This window comes from Temnothorax americanus, unplaced genomic scaffold (assembly GCF_048541705.1).
Source record: "Temnothorax americanus isolate GAGA-0224 unplaced genomic scaffold, ASM4854170v1 Scaffold23, whole genome shotgun sequence".
NCBI classification, from domain to species: Eukaryota; Metazoa; Arthropoda; class Insecta; order Hymenoptera; family Formicidae; genus Temnothorax; species Temnothorax americanus.
Window position 1 is genome coordinate 1,778,163 of NW_027509371.1, and position 18,170 is coordinate 1,796,332.

At 35.8% G+C, this 18,170-nt stretch overlaps 2 protein-coding genes across 2 annotated transcripts in view; both read right to left on the reverse strand.

Moving 5' to 3' along the window:
* Positions 1-109: 109 nt before the first annotated feature.
* On the reverse strand, positions 110-9,650 carry LOC143898313 (uncharacterized). Its single transcript, XM_077407689.1, has 12 exons — positions 9,061-9,650; positions 8,493-8,745; positions 8,238-8,341; positions 7,421-7,747; positions 6,929-7,201; positions 6,817-6,853; positions 5,492-5,691; positions 4,345-4,597; positions 3,737-3,837; positions 2,906-3,235; positions 2,282-2,557; positions 110-783 (listed from the first exon to the last, which is right to left on the reverse strand). The coding sequence occupies exons 1-12, from the start codon at positions 9,358-9,360 to the stop codon at positions 721-723; spliced, it is 2,517 nt and encodes an 838-aa protein (XP_077263815.1). The 5' UTR covers positions 9,361-9,650; the 3' UTR covers positions 110-720.
* A 1,926-nt stretch (positions 9,651-11,576) lies between these two features.
* Positions 11,577-18,170, reverse strand: part of Sifr (SIFamide receptor) — a 44,482-nt gene continuing 37,888 nt past the window's right edge. The window contains exon 3 of the mRNA XM_077407707.1: positions 11,577-17,830. Within this exon, the coding sequence (XP_077263833.1) occupies positions 17,047-17,830 (784 nt within the window). The 3' untranslated portion in view covers positions 11,577-17,046. The remainder of the gene's footprint in view (positions 17,831-18,170) is intronic.

Here is an 18,170-nt window from a genome sequence, read left to right on the forward strand (position 1 = left end):
TTTTAGACGGTTTTATGATATATTTTATTAGATTTCTGTATTTTCTGCATATACTCTATAGACATAAAAGTAAGAATACAAGCAAATGAGAAAGTAATACCTGTATAAGCACAGCATAAGATAAAAAATAAATAAATTATTATTATAATAAAAATTAGTCTTGTTAGTGTCATATTAATTTGAAAAACATACGAAATTATTTATTTAATTATTTTTAAATTATGCTACATGTAATTCCCGCAATTTCTTATTTTATTCTCATCTGTTGAAAACTTAAAATGACGGAGCATGCCGACTGATGGCAATGCGACTTTTACGCGAATCCTAACATTTACATTTAACGTATGTCATTTCACTTGTATCATATGTCGGATAATGATCTGCTGAAGATTACAAAATCGTAATCATCAATATGTAAAACCCGTTTCTATTTACAATGTTTTGCTATTTTATTTAATTATAAACATATTTTTCTCAATATATTTTAACATAATAAACATATTATTTAATATAATCCTTAAAATGACAATTTTAACTTTCTTATAATAATCTGACTTTAATATGATTGGATACTTACCGACAGAAAATATATTCCATCGATGCAATAGGTCTTCCTGAATTTGAAATTAATTATTATTGGTATACCGTATATACCTGAATTTGTCCGACTTCAATATTATTAGAAATCTCTTCTTTAGAACTGCTGCGTATACTTTATAACTATATATTCTCTTCACTCATTTGTGTTAATAACGTAAAGTACGACATCGCTGTACTTAATATCTGTTACAAGTATAAATAATATTAGATTGTCACAAAAAAAAGAACAACTGATTAAAATAATTGATTAATTTTTTATTAATTATTGAAAAATTTGCAAAAGTAAAAGACTTTTCTATTCAGTTTAACACGTTTTACCTGCTCTTTACCGGGAATTATTTTATATGATAATATATTTAATTAACTTGTTTTCTATTCCACACACATATATTTGCGAATTTATTTTTAATCAATCAATTGACTTTTAATCAATTTGCAAATATATTTATACATATATATATATATATATATATATGGAATAGAAAACAATTAAATATATAATACATTTAAAATAATTCCATAATACACACACACACACACACACACACACATACACACACACACACACAAGGTATCTGGTAATTACCGTGCCATCTCTCGTGGGTTAGGTAAAGCGAGTTAAACTGAATGGAAAAGTCTTTTACTGTTTTGCAAATTTTTCAATAATTAATGAAAAATTAATTAATAAAGATCCGCATATCGGCGTGCGTCTGCGCATTTCAGAGAAGGAATAGCTTAGCATTACACAATTATTGCAGTTACTACACGCGCGGCGAGACAATGGAAGGGGCATGCGTCTATAGCAACAACAAATAATGCGTAACGCTGGACTGTCTATTATTGAATTGCGCGGGCACATGCTTATTCGCGAATCTTTTTAAATTAATTTCTCATTAATTATTGAAAAACTTGCAAAACGGCAAAAGACTTTTCTATTCAGTTTAACTGGTACTATCTATCCACGAGAGATAGCATGATAATTACCAGATATCCTGTAATAATACAATAATAATACAATTAGAACGAACTTTAGCAATAACAATCTGCAGGACCGTGATTCGTGTTAAATGCAAATATGTGCATAAAATCAAATAAGGTAATGAGTCGTCCAAAGATAATTTTTTTAGCCAAAGATGAAATAATTTGAGATCGAAAATTTTTTTTTCCTATATGTGTATTGTTTATAATCCACAAACATTTTTTATAATCCACAGTTTTGACACAACTTTTCTCGTTATGGATACCCAGATACTCCGGCTATCGAATAAGCGTATATGTGTTTAAAATCTTCGCGTTTAAATGTTTGAAATTTAAATATAAATACGTTAATTCACATAAAATTATTGAAAGAATGAAAATTTGAAAGTGTTCGGTGATCTTATGGACCTTGGTGGCTAAAAACTAAAAAAACTTTTTAATTTAAAATGTCATATGGGTACCCGGATATTGACGTAAAGGATAATCTAAAAACTTTAGATAAGGAAAGTGCCAGAAGTGCGAGGTGTGTCCTTATCGACATATTTTACAACCGGGTAAAAGAATAAAGTGCGACTCGTGACTATAGCATTGTTGCCGCAAAAGAAAACTGGCTCCGATAGCGGTGCTTTTTACAGCTTGCAGTAAATGAATTTCTTTAGGGAAAGTTTTTAAAGGACCGCGTCATGCGGCGCGTCGCACTTACTCCCATGAAAGTGTCCAACGACATAACCGCGAATTGCCCGGCGGTTAATATGCACGGTCGACGTGCTCTCATCATTATCATAATTAACCCTTTCCTCACTGCCCTTCCTGGACCGTTGTCGGGTAAAAGATACCACTTGGAGTTGTAAGCGGCATCGGAGATGGCCGTACTTTGCACAATTATATCATTACACGTCCACGTATAAATAAGCAGCTGGATAAGGCCGCCCACGAAATGGAAGGCAAAAATACACTTTCTGATAGCCACATCTGTCGCCTGCGAACAAATGTGCGTCAAAAAATTTTAAATGGTGACATGTCGATTCCTTTACGGAGTAATTATTAAGAAGAAAAAATTTTATTTTTCCACTTTTATTTATAATAAATATGTAACTATTACAAACACTTCAGAAATTTTTCTTATATACATATTATAATTGATTTTTATGCTTATAAATTATAAACGTTGTAAATAAATAAATATAAGAGTTGTAAAAGATTAAATTCAATTTAAATGGAGAATTAAACCAATCAAATCTAAATTGAATTTCTCGCTGTAGTGAAAATACAGTGGAAATAACTGGCGAGTGAAATAAGGAGGAGGCGGTAAAATTCGAAAGCTCACGAGAAACTGAAATCCACCGAAGCAGATGACTACGCTGGAAAGCAGCAACTGTCCGAGTAATATAATAGAGAACACGCGTCGCATGTTACACACGTAACATATGAGCGTGATGTGCTGCTGCACACAGTCCTGCAATTTCTTGGACGTCAGAACCGTAGCATCCGTTTCCAACGGACTTTTCTGATCCATCGTATCCTTGATGCAATCCTCGACGACGACTTCCACTTTATGAGCCAAGATTTTTAGCTGCGCGGCCGCGTGGATGTTGAACGTGCTCACAAAATTGTCGAAACAGAAAGTGCAGATACCCGAATGTATTGTCGAAAGCGACTGCAAAAGTAACCGTGATAATGCGAAACTTTTATATAGAGAATTAAAAAAGTTAATGCATATTTTTAAAAAATTTTACTTTGCTATAACTAAATAATTTATTCTAATAGAATTAAATTTTTTCTGATGCTCAATTAGAGAATTGAGATATAGTAAAAAAAGAAAATGTAAATATTTTAAATAAATAAAAAAATTATAAGATAAATAATTAAATTCATTCTTTTATTGTAAAAAGATTATAGTTTCTGCACAATAAAAAGAATGTACTTGAAAAGTTAAATGCCAAAGCTTAAAAAACTTATCCGATGCAATATTTATTTATTTAATAAATATATCTTTTCCCCCCAAACACTATAACATATATGAACTATTAAAAATGTAAAGCGTTGAGGAAATTTTAATTAATGCTCAATTAATGCCCATCAATTGTCGATATCAACAAAATTATTAGTTAATGACGTGGATTGCCTATAATTAAATAAAACTCAAAATTTTGTATACCTGTATAGCGTAAGTGACTTCATAGTACGGCGAATGATATGGAAAATCGATCCACAGTTTAAAGGGTAGAATCTTCTCTGTTTCGTTCTTCTCTTGAGGTTCTACAAACAGCATAAAAATATTTGACGCGCTGTAGAGCGTCACTTTAAGTGATAGTTCGTGAAGTAATATTTGTCAATACGCGCGTCTGTAAAGTTGGCATGACATTCTACAAATTTCTAAAAAAATACTAAGAGACCTAAAAGTTCTAATAGCACTGTTCATAGTTGTACAGTTCCTGTTAACATTAAAAAGAATTCCGTGTTTCTCATATTACAAAATCAAAATTGAAAAAATTGAAATAACTTTGCGAATCTAAGCACCTTCTCCTCTAAAGTACCAAAACGTGTGCTAGTTTCGCAAAGTTAACACATTTTTTTCAATTTTGATTTTTTAATATAAGAATTGTGAAATATTTTTAATGTTTATCAGGAACTGTAGAACTATAGAAAGTGCTGTTGAAACTCTTAGTATATTTTTTTAATTTATATTTGTAAAATGTCGCGCCAACTTCACACGTATAACACGCGTAAGCGTCAATACAGCGTAAGCGGAAACGAAAACTATACCGAAGAAAGGTGCAAAGATATAATTGAAAGTCGCGACGTAAACGACGAATATAAAAGTGTAGACCATAGTCATCCCTAGTTTATCGTATTCTTCCAGGATTTTAGCGCCAGCCTCGTCGTAAGTGACATTCCAGAAATTTTCTTCAGCGAAATGAATCAAGTCCATTATCATGTCACGGTAGAACATGAAGCTACCTAGCTTCACCAGTATCATTATTAACAGCAACGTTGCGCACAAGTTGGACGTAACAGCCTATGAGTGATAAAACTACCAAGAATTAAATAGTTCCTGACCCCCATATGAATATTCTGACGGTGCTGCAAATTCATAAATAAACAGATGTTGAAAATAATATAGTTTTATCGAATTTATATTTTTTGTTATAATTGGCATGTTATTATAAAAATAACTTATATTAATTAATTAACGGTATTAGTAAAATTGTAGCAATTGAAAATTTAGTATAAAAATGAGAAAAATAATAATTTTGCAGATAATTTTGATCTTTTATTTCATGTGTATTTATTTAAAAAAAGTATTTCACATATTCTACAAATATTCTCATAATTGGCGTTAAATCCTACTACGATGTTATTAACTTTATTACACAACAAATATTTTGATAGAATAAAATTATAAAAAAAGAGTACCTATAATAACTTACAACCTCAGTTATTTTTTATTGTGATCGTACTAATTAAATAGTTACGTAAAATTTTTAGTTGACGTAAGATACATTTTTCTCATACGAGCTTTCACATTCACTCATACACATCCACACACATACACGCGCACACACAGAGTATCAGAAACTTCCCAATTATACTTTTCCCATTATAACAGTTTGAATCCATCGGAATGAAAGAAAAACAAAAATATAAAAGCAAAACACACACGCTTCGCTATCAAAACTATATGTATTCGAAGTGCATTGTCTAGATTTCTTTTCTCGAAACTAAATTCAGGATGTTAAATGTTAACTGGTCTCATACGCGTTTAACAATTTAAAATAATTCACAGTAAAACTTAAAATAAAATTGCACTTTAACACCAAAATAAAATAAATTCAAGATTCTGTAAGAACCGCGTGGTGCTTCTATGTCCGTCGAGGGTGAACTGTGCGAAAGCGATCGCCGCGTCACTCACGTAAAAGTCGCCTATGCAGTGATACAGATCAACGCCCTCGACGAGAATGGCGAAGACGATCGCCCAAACGGCATAGCCGAACGCGCCGCGCAGGAGCAGCCGTTCCCGCGGTGTCTCGACATACCAGAGTCCAACTACTCTCATGAATAGCCGCGTAATATTCACCGATCGGTACTCCTTACTTCGCGTCATGCCGAAACCTCGTCATTTTCTTACGCCGCCACGGCCTTAAGTGCCATCCGAATGGCCGAGCCATTTCGATATAAGTGGAAGCCCATTATGCTAACAAGCAGGAAAATTGACGCGCAATTGACTTACCTCGCTCTGGGTGACAGGCTGTAATCGTACGCGTCTCCTTTGCCGAAGGCGATCAATCGACGATGTATGCACTAAGTTCAATCTCCGCTGGACAATGTGCTGCGGCCTTTTCTCTTCGCCGCTTCCGTCAGTGGCCCGACTGCAAGCTACCGAACCTCACCGCAAATTGGACGTACGTCTACTTGCGACGTACAAGAACGATATTGAGATAATAGCATTTGCAGACGAGTAATTATCGCGTAATAACTAAAGTTTTTTGCAAGCGCATAGATATAAATACAATGGATAAAATTCTTGTGGATTCGCACTCTTTTCGGACAATTTTTTTACGCGAAGGAAGAAAAATATTTCTGCGAAGTATTTCCATCGAAAGAATTTTATTTACATTTATTCCGTCAGATAACGCCGTTAAAAATAAAATCGCGCAATCTTTGACATTCTATATAAAGTATTACAATATTGTATGTATGTATATACCTTTATAGGTAAAGGATCGTATCTCGAGTTTTTGTCAAAATAGAGTTAATACACTTTTCAATATAACAGGAGCTTAAATTGTATAAGACATTTGTGCCTATTATTACTAGTTCTTAAAATACAATATTAGAAAAAATTGTATTAAAAATTTTTATAGTACCTAATTTTTAAACCAGGTACAGCGTGTTATTGACAGTTGCATTATTAAACATGTCACATTAAAAACTTAATAAATCAAGTTGCTCTACTTTCATTTTATATCTAAAGAAAATATAATTTTCCTATTTAAAACTTTAAATCTTGTTTTCTTGAAATGTTCAAAAATGGACAAAATCCTTTACCTCTAAGGTACAAATATATTTCATATATATTGCATATACATAATTGTATATTTTGAAATATCTAGGATTATAGACTTTTAAAAAGAGATATTTTAATGTACTAAATATTTTTAAGTTCTTTTTTCTCTCAATGTGTATTTCTTATGTAATTTTAAATTCCCTACTCGAGCGCTTATTCCACGAATTTGCGAAGCAAGGTGAAGTAGGATGCCGCGGTGCTCAACACCTGAAGGAAAATAGAAATATTGTCGCGTTGCAGAAATTGTCTGCCCGTAATCGTATATTTCTACGTCAGATTTACCGCCATAAACGTCTCGAGAGACACCGGGAAGAAACCGCCAGCGGATATGGAGCAAGCACGTGCCGATCGCATCATGATCATCAGGATGGCTTTCCTGACTTTCCTGTCCTCCTCGTGGGATAAAACCTGCCAATTGGCGTTGTAAGCTGCGTCTCCGACCGCGCGGCTCTCGTCCATCAAATCATTCGCCGTCAGCGTGACCACGAACAGTTGGTAAAAGCAGCCGTTCGTATGGGCGATGAATATCAGTCGTCTGACGAGAGTACCGCGGGCCTTTTCCAACAAAGACGTAGACGCGTGGAGAAGGTCAGCGAGTAACGCAGGTAAGCTATATTTACGCTCATATTTCTCTTACGTTATATACCTTCACTTATCTAACATCGTTATGTGAGTAAAGAGTTCCGTACGCACGTCTTTCCCCCCCTCTCTCTCTCTTTCTTTCTCACATCCTCTCTCATTCCTCTTGTAGCACACTTACGCGTAGATACTTACCAAAAACACCTGAAAGCCCGCGACGCAAAGCATAACGCCGGACACCAACAGCTGACAAAGGGTCGTGTACATGAAAATTTGTTCCATTTTCTCACTGTACCAGATCAGCTCGTGATGCACTACGACGCATTCTTTGATCTTTTCGTATACTCCCTGCCTCTGTTTCTCGTCGAAAGATCTTACGGTACCGGGCCGTTCGACTCTATTGAGGATGGTTCCCAACTGGTGTTGCAGAATTTTGAATTGACCGGCAGTGTGCAGGTTCAATAGACCCAAGAGATTATCGAAGCAACAGAAGCATACGCCACAGTGAACGAGCACTGAAAGCTGTAAAATCACACACTTAAAAATTGATTTTATTTTGATACGCCAACAATGAAATGCTACTATACATCGAATGCGTACAAATCAATGACATATAGCTACTAGTTCTCAAAATTCTTCAAAAACTTAATTAACATGTAAAGATTTTTTAATCCTACTATCATTTTTTAATCGTCATGATAATACAACTATGGGTTTTGGAAATTACATCAATTTAGAAAGATCAAAATCCATGGTCAAAACGTCTTGACGATTAACTGACCAAAACCAATAGTTGTATTGTCATGACAATTAAAAAATGATAGTCAGTAGGGTCGATTAAAAAGTCTTTGCTGTTAATTATTCACTGGCGAAGTAAATGTTAGTTGTTATTCACATGGTTTAATTAACATGACATCTTGCATGTCTTAACAGAGTGTCTAAAAAATTAATACAAAATCGAACGTTTCTGTACTGCAATACAACCATTATGGAGAACCACATGCTGCATTACCTCGATAGTAAATAATATTTCAAAGTTAGGCGAGATGGTTGTCGGGATTCCGATCCAGAGATTAAAAATAAGCATTCTGTCGCTCTCGTTTCTCCCGATATTTTCTACAAAAATGTAACGTAAAAGAGAAATGTGATATCCTTGTCTGCGCAACAATGTTACGAACAAAAATGCTTAGTACCTGAACTAAGATTTGTACCGTTCGTATATTCTATTCTCTACTAAATGGGCGATGTAAATTTAGATTCGGGATACCGATTATAGGAGACAGCAAATAGGTGAAAACGGTTCCTTGTACGAAGAACGTAAACGTGCACATTAATATAATTCCCTTTTTATTAATCTTTTTCATAACCTTGCTGCCGTACTCGTCGTATTGGGCGTACCAAAAATTATCCTCCGTATATCTCAGCATATTCAACATTTCTTTTCGATGACGAAGAAAGAAAAATATCTTCATCAAAATTATGATTACCGGCATAGAGCTGCAAGAAGTATACGTGATAGCCTAAAACGTCAATGCAATTTTTGTTACTATAATTTTTTACTTTTCATAAAAATTCTATTACTGTATAAGCTAGTAATTAAGTTTATATTAATTACAAGCAAAACACAAAATTAACACATAAAAGTTAAAACTAATAAAAATAACTCGAATTTAAAGCTTGTTATTAAAAGTTATTTATATATTGTAAAATTTCAATTACTGTTACACAAGCAACATTTATTTTATAGTCCCCCTCCTCCCCACACACACACACACCACACCACAATGTGATAGTTTTTCCTCGTTTATTATTACATTACAAATTTTGGTACTTACATAAAAGTCACCTTTACCTAGGTATAATTCGGTTGCTTCTATCCACAAAGCCATGACAACCATGCATATTGTATAAGTCAAAATTCCATTCAATAATCGTTCCTCAGTTTTCGACTTGGCGGGCCAGAAACCGATAACCTTCATGAGAAACCTCGCTAGCCGTATCGATATAAATTTATCTGTCTTCTTCACGTTTTTCATCATGCTCCGACCGCCACTCCAGCGGTTATACCGTATTAACGAGATTCGCGGTATCGCACGCTGCAATGATACACATAAGAGATACGTAATAACAGGCATGCATCACGGTAATCATGGCACGATCTTTGATCGAGTTATTTTCCCGTCTATTACTTCAGCCTGTTATCAAGCCAGTCGTATCGGAAGATAGGAGGGACTGCATTATTACGGGCTACACACCCTCCTCCTTTCTCGCGGAGAAGAACATGCAATGTTAATGCATATCCGTGCGCCGTCGACGAACTCCGTAAGTATCTCTATATTTAGATTAAAGTCGTTTTATTCACCCCTGCGCGCGAAGAGCGATACGGGGAAATAAAAAAAAGTACGTTACCGCACACAGCCTTCAATCTTTTCCCGCAGGTGCTATGTTCACGAGAGATTTTATATTCCTAAAGAGAATTTTTTTTCCCGAGGAAATAGGGATTGGAAAATGTGGCAAAAAAATCACGCGATAACAGAACGTTCTCGCAGAGGCAAAAAAATATCAGTCGACGATTGTGGTTACAAGAGATCGTACCTCGTACGTTTTGACGTAAAACGTGTTAATATGTGACGTTAACGATTCGAGCAATTCGTATGGTAAGTTCTTCTAAAACAACAAATGTGTGTGAATTTTAATTTAATAGAGATCTTATTAGTGCAAAAAAATTAAATTATAATTGTTACTGTAGATTTTATATTAATGTTATAAATGAGAAAGTTGAGAAAAATACAAGATATCTATAAATCTATTTAAAGCATCTCCACCTCGCTCCGCGGAACGATATTTCGTCTTCGATTTGAGATAAGAAACAATAACTCATCATACTTAACGAAATTCGATTTAAACATGAATCGATTTAAACTTGACTTTACATTTTACAATAATTTTCAATTACAAAAGAAAAAATTTAGATAATTTATATAAGTTACAGAATGACAACCAGATCGTTGTTATTAAACTATGCATTAATCTGTAGGAAAATCTTGTTTTTTATTAACACATTGACATCCAACGATCACTTTGTATACCAAATAAAAAATTAGATATGAATATAAAATTTATTATATATAACTTAATACTTTTTAATAAATATTTGTAATCTATTTGATTTTGAATATGTAACAATTATACCTTTAGACTTTCTGCACACATTTTTATATTTTGACGAAATTTAATAATTCTAAGAAATTAATTCCTCATATTTCTCTTCTTTTATTAATAAAACAATTGCGCATTTCTCTCTTTTTAAGTTAATAACGCGCGAAAATAATGGTCAGGACAGGAACTAGGAGAATTATATAAAAGCATATACACAATGGAGATATTTTATTATATATATATAATATAATATTTAATATTATTTTAATGTGTTTTTTTCTGAGAAAATAAGTATACTTATATACTCGCAACTCGATACATTTTAGCTACGTGGGACGTGATTCGGCGTTACCACGGCATCCCCTATAAAATGACCAGCGAAGTGAGGGAAATTAAAATTTATTGCTAGTTCGAACAGTGGACAGAGAAACCTGCGCCTCGACTGGCAGGCGTGATAACGCCAAATCGCCGGCTGTTTACGTACTGTCTATAGGTATATGTATATACATATACATATATATATTCAAAACATACACAACAAACGAAGACTATGGCCGGTATTCATAATCAGATCTTATTTCAAAACCGTCTTAAGTAATGACCGTTTTAAGTTGCTAATACGGTCATTTGATTGGCTAGACGGGGTCTTAAGACTGCTTTTGACCAGACTTAAGACGATCTTAGATATAAGATCCGACTATGAATACCGCCCTATCTTTCGTTGTATTTACGTATTCGTCTTAAGGGTAAGTATTTTTGTTATTTTTATCAATAAGTTACATGGGTAAGAGTCATCAACATTGGTAACATCTTTTGGTTGGTACATTACATACATACTTTGATAGGATGCTATAAACACTTATCGGCGTCACTTGCAATTTTCTTACCTTCTAGTATGTTTCTATTATTTCATTGTTATACGGATAACGCGCCGCGCTTATCCATACAACCGCGCGTAACCGTCAATAAAATAAAATAAAATAACAGAAAAGGAAAAAGGATGGCATATCGTTCGATGTTATGTAGCTTAGAAGATTTATATTACGGCCGTGTTGTAAAGCGTGAGCTCAAATTGAATCGCCAGTATTTGATTTTTATTCGGTAACGCGTGCAAAAGTCAATTTGACTATTACATATACGCGTGCAAGTTTTCAAAAGCGATATTTTACTCTTTGTATGCGTTGTGTGTGTGTAGATATATAATATCATTATCAGTACAAAAAGTTCTTTCACTAAATTCCATTCGAAATAAATTTAATTTCTTTAATTACTGGACAAAAAAGACAAACTTCTCTACGCAGAATAAAAGTTTATTGAAGCTGACGATTATGTTAATTAATATAATAAAAATTAAATCTAGTTTTTATTTCGACAAACACGACAATCTTCTGCGTCTCCTTTTGCACAAACCTAATAATTTGTGATTATGGTGAACGAGTAAATATAACGGTTTTTTTTTGCACAAATCTTTACAGTATTTTTATACAAAGAGCAAAGAAGGTGTTTGAAATGTACAAAAACATCACTTAGCTACAAATGATGTGCATTTCTGATATCTCGATGTGGAAATCTCGCTTGTATACCAAGGCTCTGCCGACATCATTAAACACACGCTTGGCCAACTCCAGCGTAACCGTTACTAATAATATACCAATGACCGTAAATACGTGTCCTATCAATTAAACGCTTAATTATCGTATCCCGTGTCCTGCTTAAGATACACGAGATTATTAAATATTACCTAAGAATAACAGGGAGTGTCTCGCGAACGATTATAAAAAATTGTATAACAGAATGCTTATGTCTACGAGAAACGCTAGTTCATCTTTATCGCCTTCCCTCGCATATCTCACGCGCTATCAGAAAAAATAGGCTCACGACGATGGATTAACCTTTAAACGTCGGCTTTAGATATACTCTACGCAATTTTCTCGCCGCCTCTAGGAATTAATTTTAGACGGTATCTTCAACTCATCTCGAGGTATCCCATAAACGATTCACAATATCAGCAAACACATTATACAAGCAATTTTATGATAAAAGCACTTTTTTAATGAAATGCTCCAACGACAATTTGAAGAATAATATATCTCCTTCTGTTATTGAAGTAGTATTTAAAAAAAAAATTATTATTAGTGCGATCCATTAAACGTGCATTTGTCATTAATCAAATGTATAAAATATTTTTTGATGTTTTGGATGGTTAACACTAATGAAACATTATAATTATCGAATTATTATTTTTGGAACCACTAATTTTTGGAACGCTCATCGACATGACTCGATTTTAAATGCGTGATTTGCGTTTCTAAATTAGCGTAATGATCAAACAAAATGATTGTATGCTGGGGATCAACGCTAAGTAGAAGTGTGCGATACACGCGATACGTTAATTGTTATGATATAAGTTCGCTGTATCTTGTAACCTAGTTACGTTTGATAAAATCCCTGACAGACACCAGCAGTGCACTTTGCCCTACGTAAAACGTGTTATCGGGAATGTTTTAAATTAATATTAAATCCATTCAAAGGGAAAGTGTTATTAACAACAGGATTTGTTCTCGTCGCGATTAAAGCGTGATCATGAATTTCTCGAACACATATTATTACATTGATTACATATCATCACGTGATGAAACGTATTAGCGTCAAAATGGGTGAGGCAGATTCTCTCACTGGATATCGGAGATGTTTCAAGAATCATTAAAAAGACGTGTGTCGACCACTTTGATGGGTCCGTATGAAGTACAAAATCAGTTTTTGGACTGATCATCATTTGCTTAACCTTTAAGAAAGCATCTCAAGTTCTAGAACTTGAACTTTGTCTTCTAATTCTTGTTTGTGTGTAAACTGATAAATAATTAAAGGCATTGATTTCAATGCGAAAATATTTCTCTTTATTTCTCGTGTTCTTAAGATCTCTTAAGTAATCAGTAAAATCAATTAACATTATATGTTCCGGAAACCAAACGAAAAAATCTAAAAAAAAAAAAGTAAAGAAGAAGAGACACTCATCATTAATAGTGTTGAACTTTCTTTACTTTCTTCACCAGTTAAGAGTTAATAAAGGGGATAACTGGGGATAACCGCGAATAGGATTAGTGAATTATTTTTTCATAGCGTCCGGAAACTTTCTTATTGCCCCTGGTGACAGAACTTGAGCGCGAATTGGGCTGGTAAATGTTCGAGTAATTCTGTTATTCGGATAATTAGATAAAACTTGAGGTTTCCAGTAAAAAAAATGGTTGAATATTTCAAGTATCTGAATATCAAGATGTATCATGCGTTTTCTTCGAATATGTACAAATAGTATGTGTTAAATTGGTCAAAAGTATCACAAATCTAATAAATATGGAAATATATGTACCGCAAAGTGACAGTACCGGTACAAATATGACAATAATGCGACCATCTGGAAATATGCATGATATTCGACGTACTCGAATTACTCGACTATTCATTTCATCTCAAGTAGAATTATTCGAATCTGAAAATCGAATTGCAGTAACATCTAAATGTTCAAACGTACCAAGATTTCAAATTTACTTTATACATAGCTCTATTATGAACGTTTTTCTTTACATTTATTTGTTACAACATCTCTCGCATGCATCTAATTTAAAAATGCAACAAACAGTTCTCATTCTGCTAATTGAAACGTTCATTATCTCTAAATAAACAATTTATCGTAAACAATTACTCAATGCAGCTCTCAAAAAAAGTCAAACGCAGAGATATAATTTTCCCAACGGATTCACGTTTTGTCAGTTGCTTTGTAATCCTGTAAACAAAGGCTTCTAAAAGTTACGAAAGTCCGTTAAAATGTGTGCGTATAGAATTTACTCCACGCGTGCGACAAAGATCGATAATCAATCATGGTAATTAACAATCTACTATATAAAAGAGATCCTTGACGGAACGAACGTTAAACCTGGAACGTGTGTAAACGTGTGCAAGTGTCAATGTGTATTTAATAACAACGTAGCAACAGTAGATATACATATAATACGTACATGCAGACAGAGCGGATAGGCTTACGTTTGATCCGTACATGCATACTACTGTGAATTATATCATGCTCGTACACTTGATTACTCGTTACACGTATTCGCAATTTCGTATATGTTGAATTAGCTGCGGCTTAAGATTATCGCCAGGTATTGCAACCGACATAATTTCGGCGTGAATCGCCGATGCTACACACAACGAACAACGCATCTCGCATCAACCTGTGTGTATGTTTCATCATTAGACATCTTTTTGCGCGCGAGCGCGCGTATATACATATGTATATGTGTCTATAGCATCAAAACTTGAACCTAGCAAAAAAACCTGTATCAATTTCAAATCCCGATTGTTTCTACGTTTTTTCAGTTAATTGCCGTCACTGCTGGCCGCGTTTCACTCGTGTCGTGTGTCTCTCTCCCGCTTTCCCATCCTATTTTATTATCATTGTTACACTTAATCGCCACCGACGGATATGAATTGGAAATAGACTCGATGGCCTTGTAATAATTCTGCAGTGTTAAATCTACAGTTCGCCTCGTCTCTCGTATAAAAACCTTACGAAAATAATTGCTCTACCGCAAAATCCGACAATTCGCTTACAGCGTTATACCATCTTACAGCTATACAAGGATTCAAAGTAATCCCGCTGCCCCTAGGGGAAAAAACGCAAAAGCCGATCGTCGCGGCTCTTTAAATTTAACGAGTTAGGCAATACGATCGTTCCGTCGCGCGTTACAACGCGCGCGAAAATCCACGATCTGATTGGCGGGTACCAATGGACAAAGTATACGCTCTTTTCCTTTTATCGTTGATAGATCGTGTGCGGCGAAATAACCAGTCGGGACAAGCGCGTGATAAGCGTTGTGGTTTCAGAAGGCTATGGAAATTGCCCTCGGACAATCCGGACAAATCTTAGATGTGCAAACGCGCAGTCTGCGGACAATAAAGCTCGAAAAAACCCTGTCAATTAATCCAGCAAGAACTAACAAACGCCTGATGATAACAGTACAATGATACATTCTATTTCGAATCAAACCACCACTTGGTCACTTCGGGTAATACAAGAATCCAAGAAATTCCTTGAAAAAAAAAACGCTCAATGGATGTCAAAAAAAGGAGATGTTTCAGACATTTTATCTCACACAAATTACATCCTTAGCACGAGTCGCAAGAAAATAATGACATCGCTCGGACCACAAACAAATATTCCCGATTAAAGTTTCGGTAAGAAAATACACGTATACAATCTTATTATAATTTTAATTATAATTAATTATAATTTTTAATTATAATTTAAAGTATGTGATAAATTGCATGTGCTTATGTGTTTACAAAGATCCAATTAACTCGTTACTACCCAAATTAATTATTTTTTCTTTCTCTACTCTATATAGGATAAATATATTATATAGGATGCGTTAGAGAATAGCGTGAATCATAGTAAATCTTACGAGAAAATCAACCATGATCTATCGATTAATATTTCCTCCCGGAAATTGTAAACAAACTGTCCTTCGTAATTAAAATACCATTGACAACAATCTGCAAATTATTGTATGCTCGCTCGTCTCATTACGAATTCATGTTATCTAATCGCGATTTTTGGTGCAACTGGTGGTCTCAACGTGTATACGAATAAACCCTGCGGCATACGATACACGGATACACGCGTAGCTAATGCCAGAATGTTACGCGATTTATTTTACCAACTCTTGTTCCGTCCGAAGACCGCTCGCGCGTGAAGCAATGTGGACCGAAATCGAATCTTATACTATATGCTGCGTCTTCCGCCGTGTTCAATAAAATGCTATGTTAATTGGTGCACATCACACACCTCCACTTCTGTCTCCTTAATTACGTAGGTATCCCGAGGACCGCGCGCGGCTTAATTGTTTGTCATGACGGAAGTGCCGTGTGTCTACTGTCAAGAGACAACGACTCAACCCATATCCGCGCTCACGCGAATCATCATTCCGAAATCATCGCCACTAACCGCTGTCGCGCTAATTACATACTCGACACACGAGGGTGCGTGCATCCGGTCGCAAACTCGATCCGTCCTGCTTCACATTTAATTGGTAGACTTAACTATATTCTTCGTTTAAACCGTACCGTACAAATATCTCGAACATAGAAGAAGGTTCTAAGGTTCATCGAAGCGTAAATCCCGTCTCCTGGATTACCTAGAAAGCTATACCTTGTCGTGTCGTTAGGCGAAACAATTGCACAACCGCGCGCGCGCGGTGGCGAACTCGTCTTAACAGCTAGAATATATGACGCGTATACGCAGTGGCTAAACATTGTGACAAAATCCAAATAACAACGTCTTTCGTAAGGATAATATGGCAGGGCGACGATAAGCGGTCTGCCGGAAAAGACTTCTTCTTCTTCTCCCGCACTCCCGTTTCTCCGTTGACGACTTTCCGGCCCGAGTAACAATCGTGTCGATCATCCACAGGATGACCCGTAATTCTCGGGCTGGCTGACCTCGGCCAGATTTCGGTTTCGACCGCGCGTTAGAGCGGCCGATCGAGATGCAAAGGCCACCGCGTTTCCTCTTTCAGGTTCGTCTACCGTCGATTGGGTATATCAAATCTGCACAATAAAGCGAGGTCATCTCAGGGCACATCCCTCGCGCTCACCCTCGGCTACAATTACACGCCGGTGTGATTGAATATGTAGGAAACGTTGCTGTCCTGATGGACCGGCGGTCCGTGCCAGGCGCGTCTCGTCGACGAGTTGTTGTTGTTGTTGTTAACGTAGTAAGAGGACTTTCTCATGCTCGTCGAGGAGGACATCATCGCGACGGTCTCGTAATATCTGATCTTGCCGCAGCACCGGCCGCTCTTCAGAATGGCGATGAAGCCGCGCCGGTATTTCTTGTTGAAGAAAGCGTAGAGGATCGGATTTATGCAGGAGTTGCTGGCGCCCAGCCACTGGGCGATCGGCGTGGCGATCGGCAGGATCTCGTCCTCCCTCTCCGCCACGTCGCCGCCCAGCTTGATCACGGCGAAGATTACGTAAAGAGGTAACCATGAGAGGACGAAGAGTATCACGACCACGACCAACATCTTGACCACCTTCACCTTCGACTTCTGCTGTATCCTCTCCATCTGGGCGTCCTTAGTGTCGCCGGGTATATGCCTACGCCACACCTTGATCCAGATGAGGACGTAGCAGAGGGATATGAGTATCATCGGCAGCACGTAGCAAAAAATCAGATTGCCAATCAGGAAGAACAGCGAGCCATCCTTGGGATGCGGCCACGTTTCCAGGCAGAGACGCAGGTCGGGATCGTCGTCGTAGATGGAGACCAGGTCGAAGAACAGCAACCAGGGCGACGTCATTGTCAGAGCGATGAACCAGATCACGACGATCATCATGCGAGCTCTCCGTTTCGTGATTTGACATTTCAGCGGCCACCAGATCGCCAAAAACCTGAAAAATATAAACCCCAGGAGTAATTAATTACTACCAATCGCTTAATTTATTCGTAAAAATTTTGTAAAGATAAAAATTGTTAGGCAAATTTTTATAGGCATATATTTACCATACAAATTGATTAAATCGAAATTGGTGAAAATTTACTTAAAACTTCATAACATTTGAGATATATTTAAAACAGGAATAATTCTACGAATATATGTTTGTTCGAGATATACAATTATTGGTCAGGATAGATAAACTGTATTGACATTGGCGGCATTTCCAAATTAAGGTTACGATTTATCGTTAGCTTTTTCCCAGGGGCATCAGACCCACCCAATACATCATTGGT

Coding starts and splice junctions, on each gene's coding strand:
- LOC143898313 (XM_077407689.1), bottom strand. CDS start 9,360: ATGCCTGTTATTACGTATCTCTTATGTGTATCATTGCAGCGTGCGATA. Junction 7,202..7,420: donor CGGGCTTTCAGGTGTTTTTG/GTAAGTATCTAC, acceptor TTGTTGGAAAAG/GCCCGCGGTACTCTCGTCAG. Junction 5,692..6,816: donor ATCCTACTTCACCTTGCTTC/GCAAATTCGTGG, acceptor GAAAATGACGAG/GTTTCGGCATGACGCGAAGT.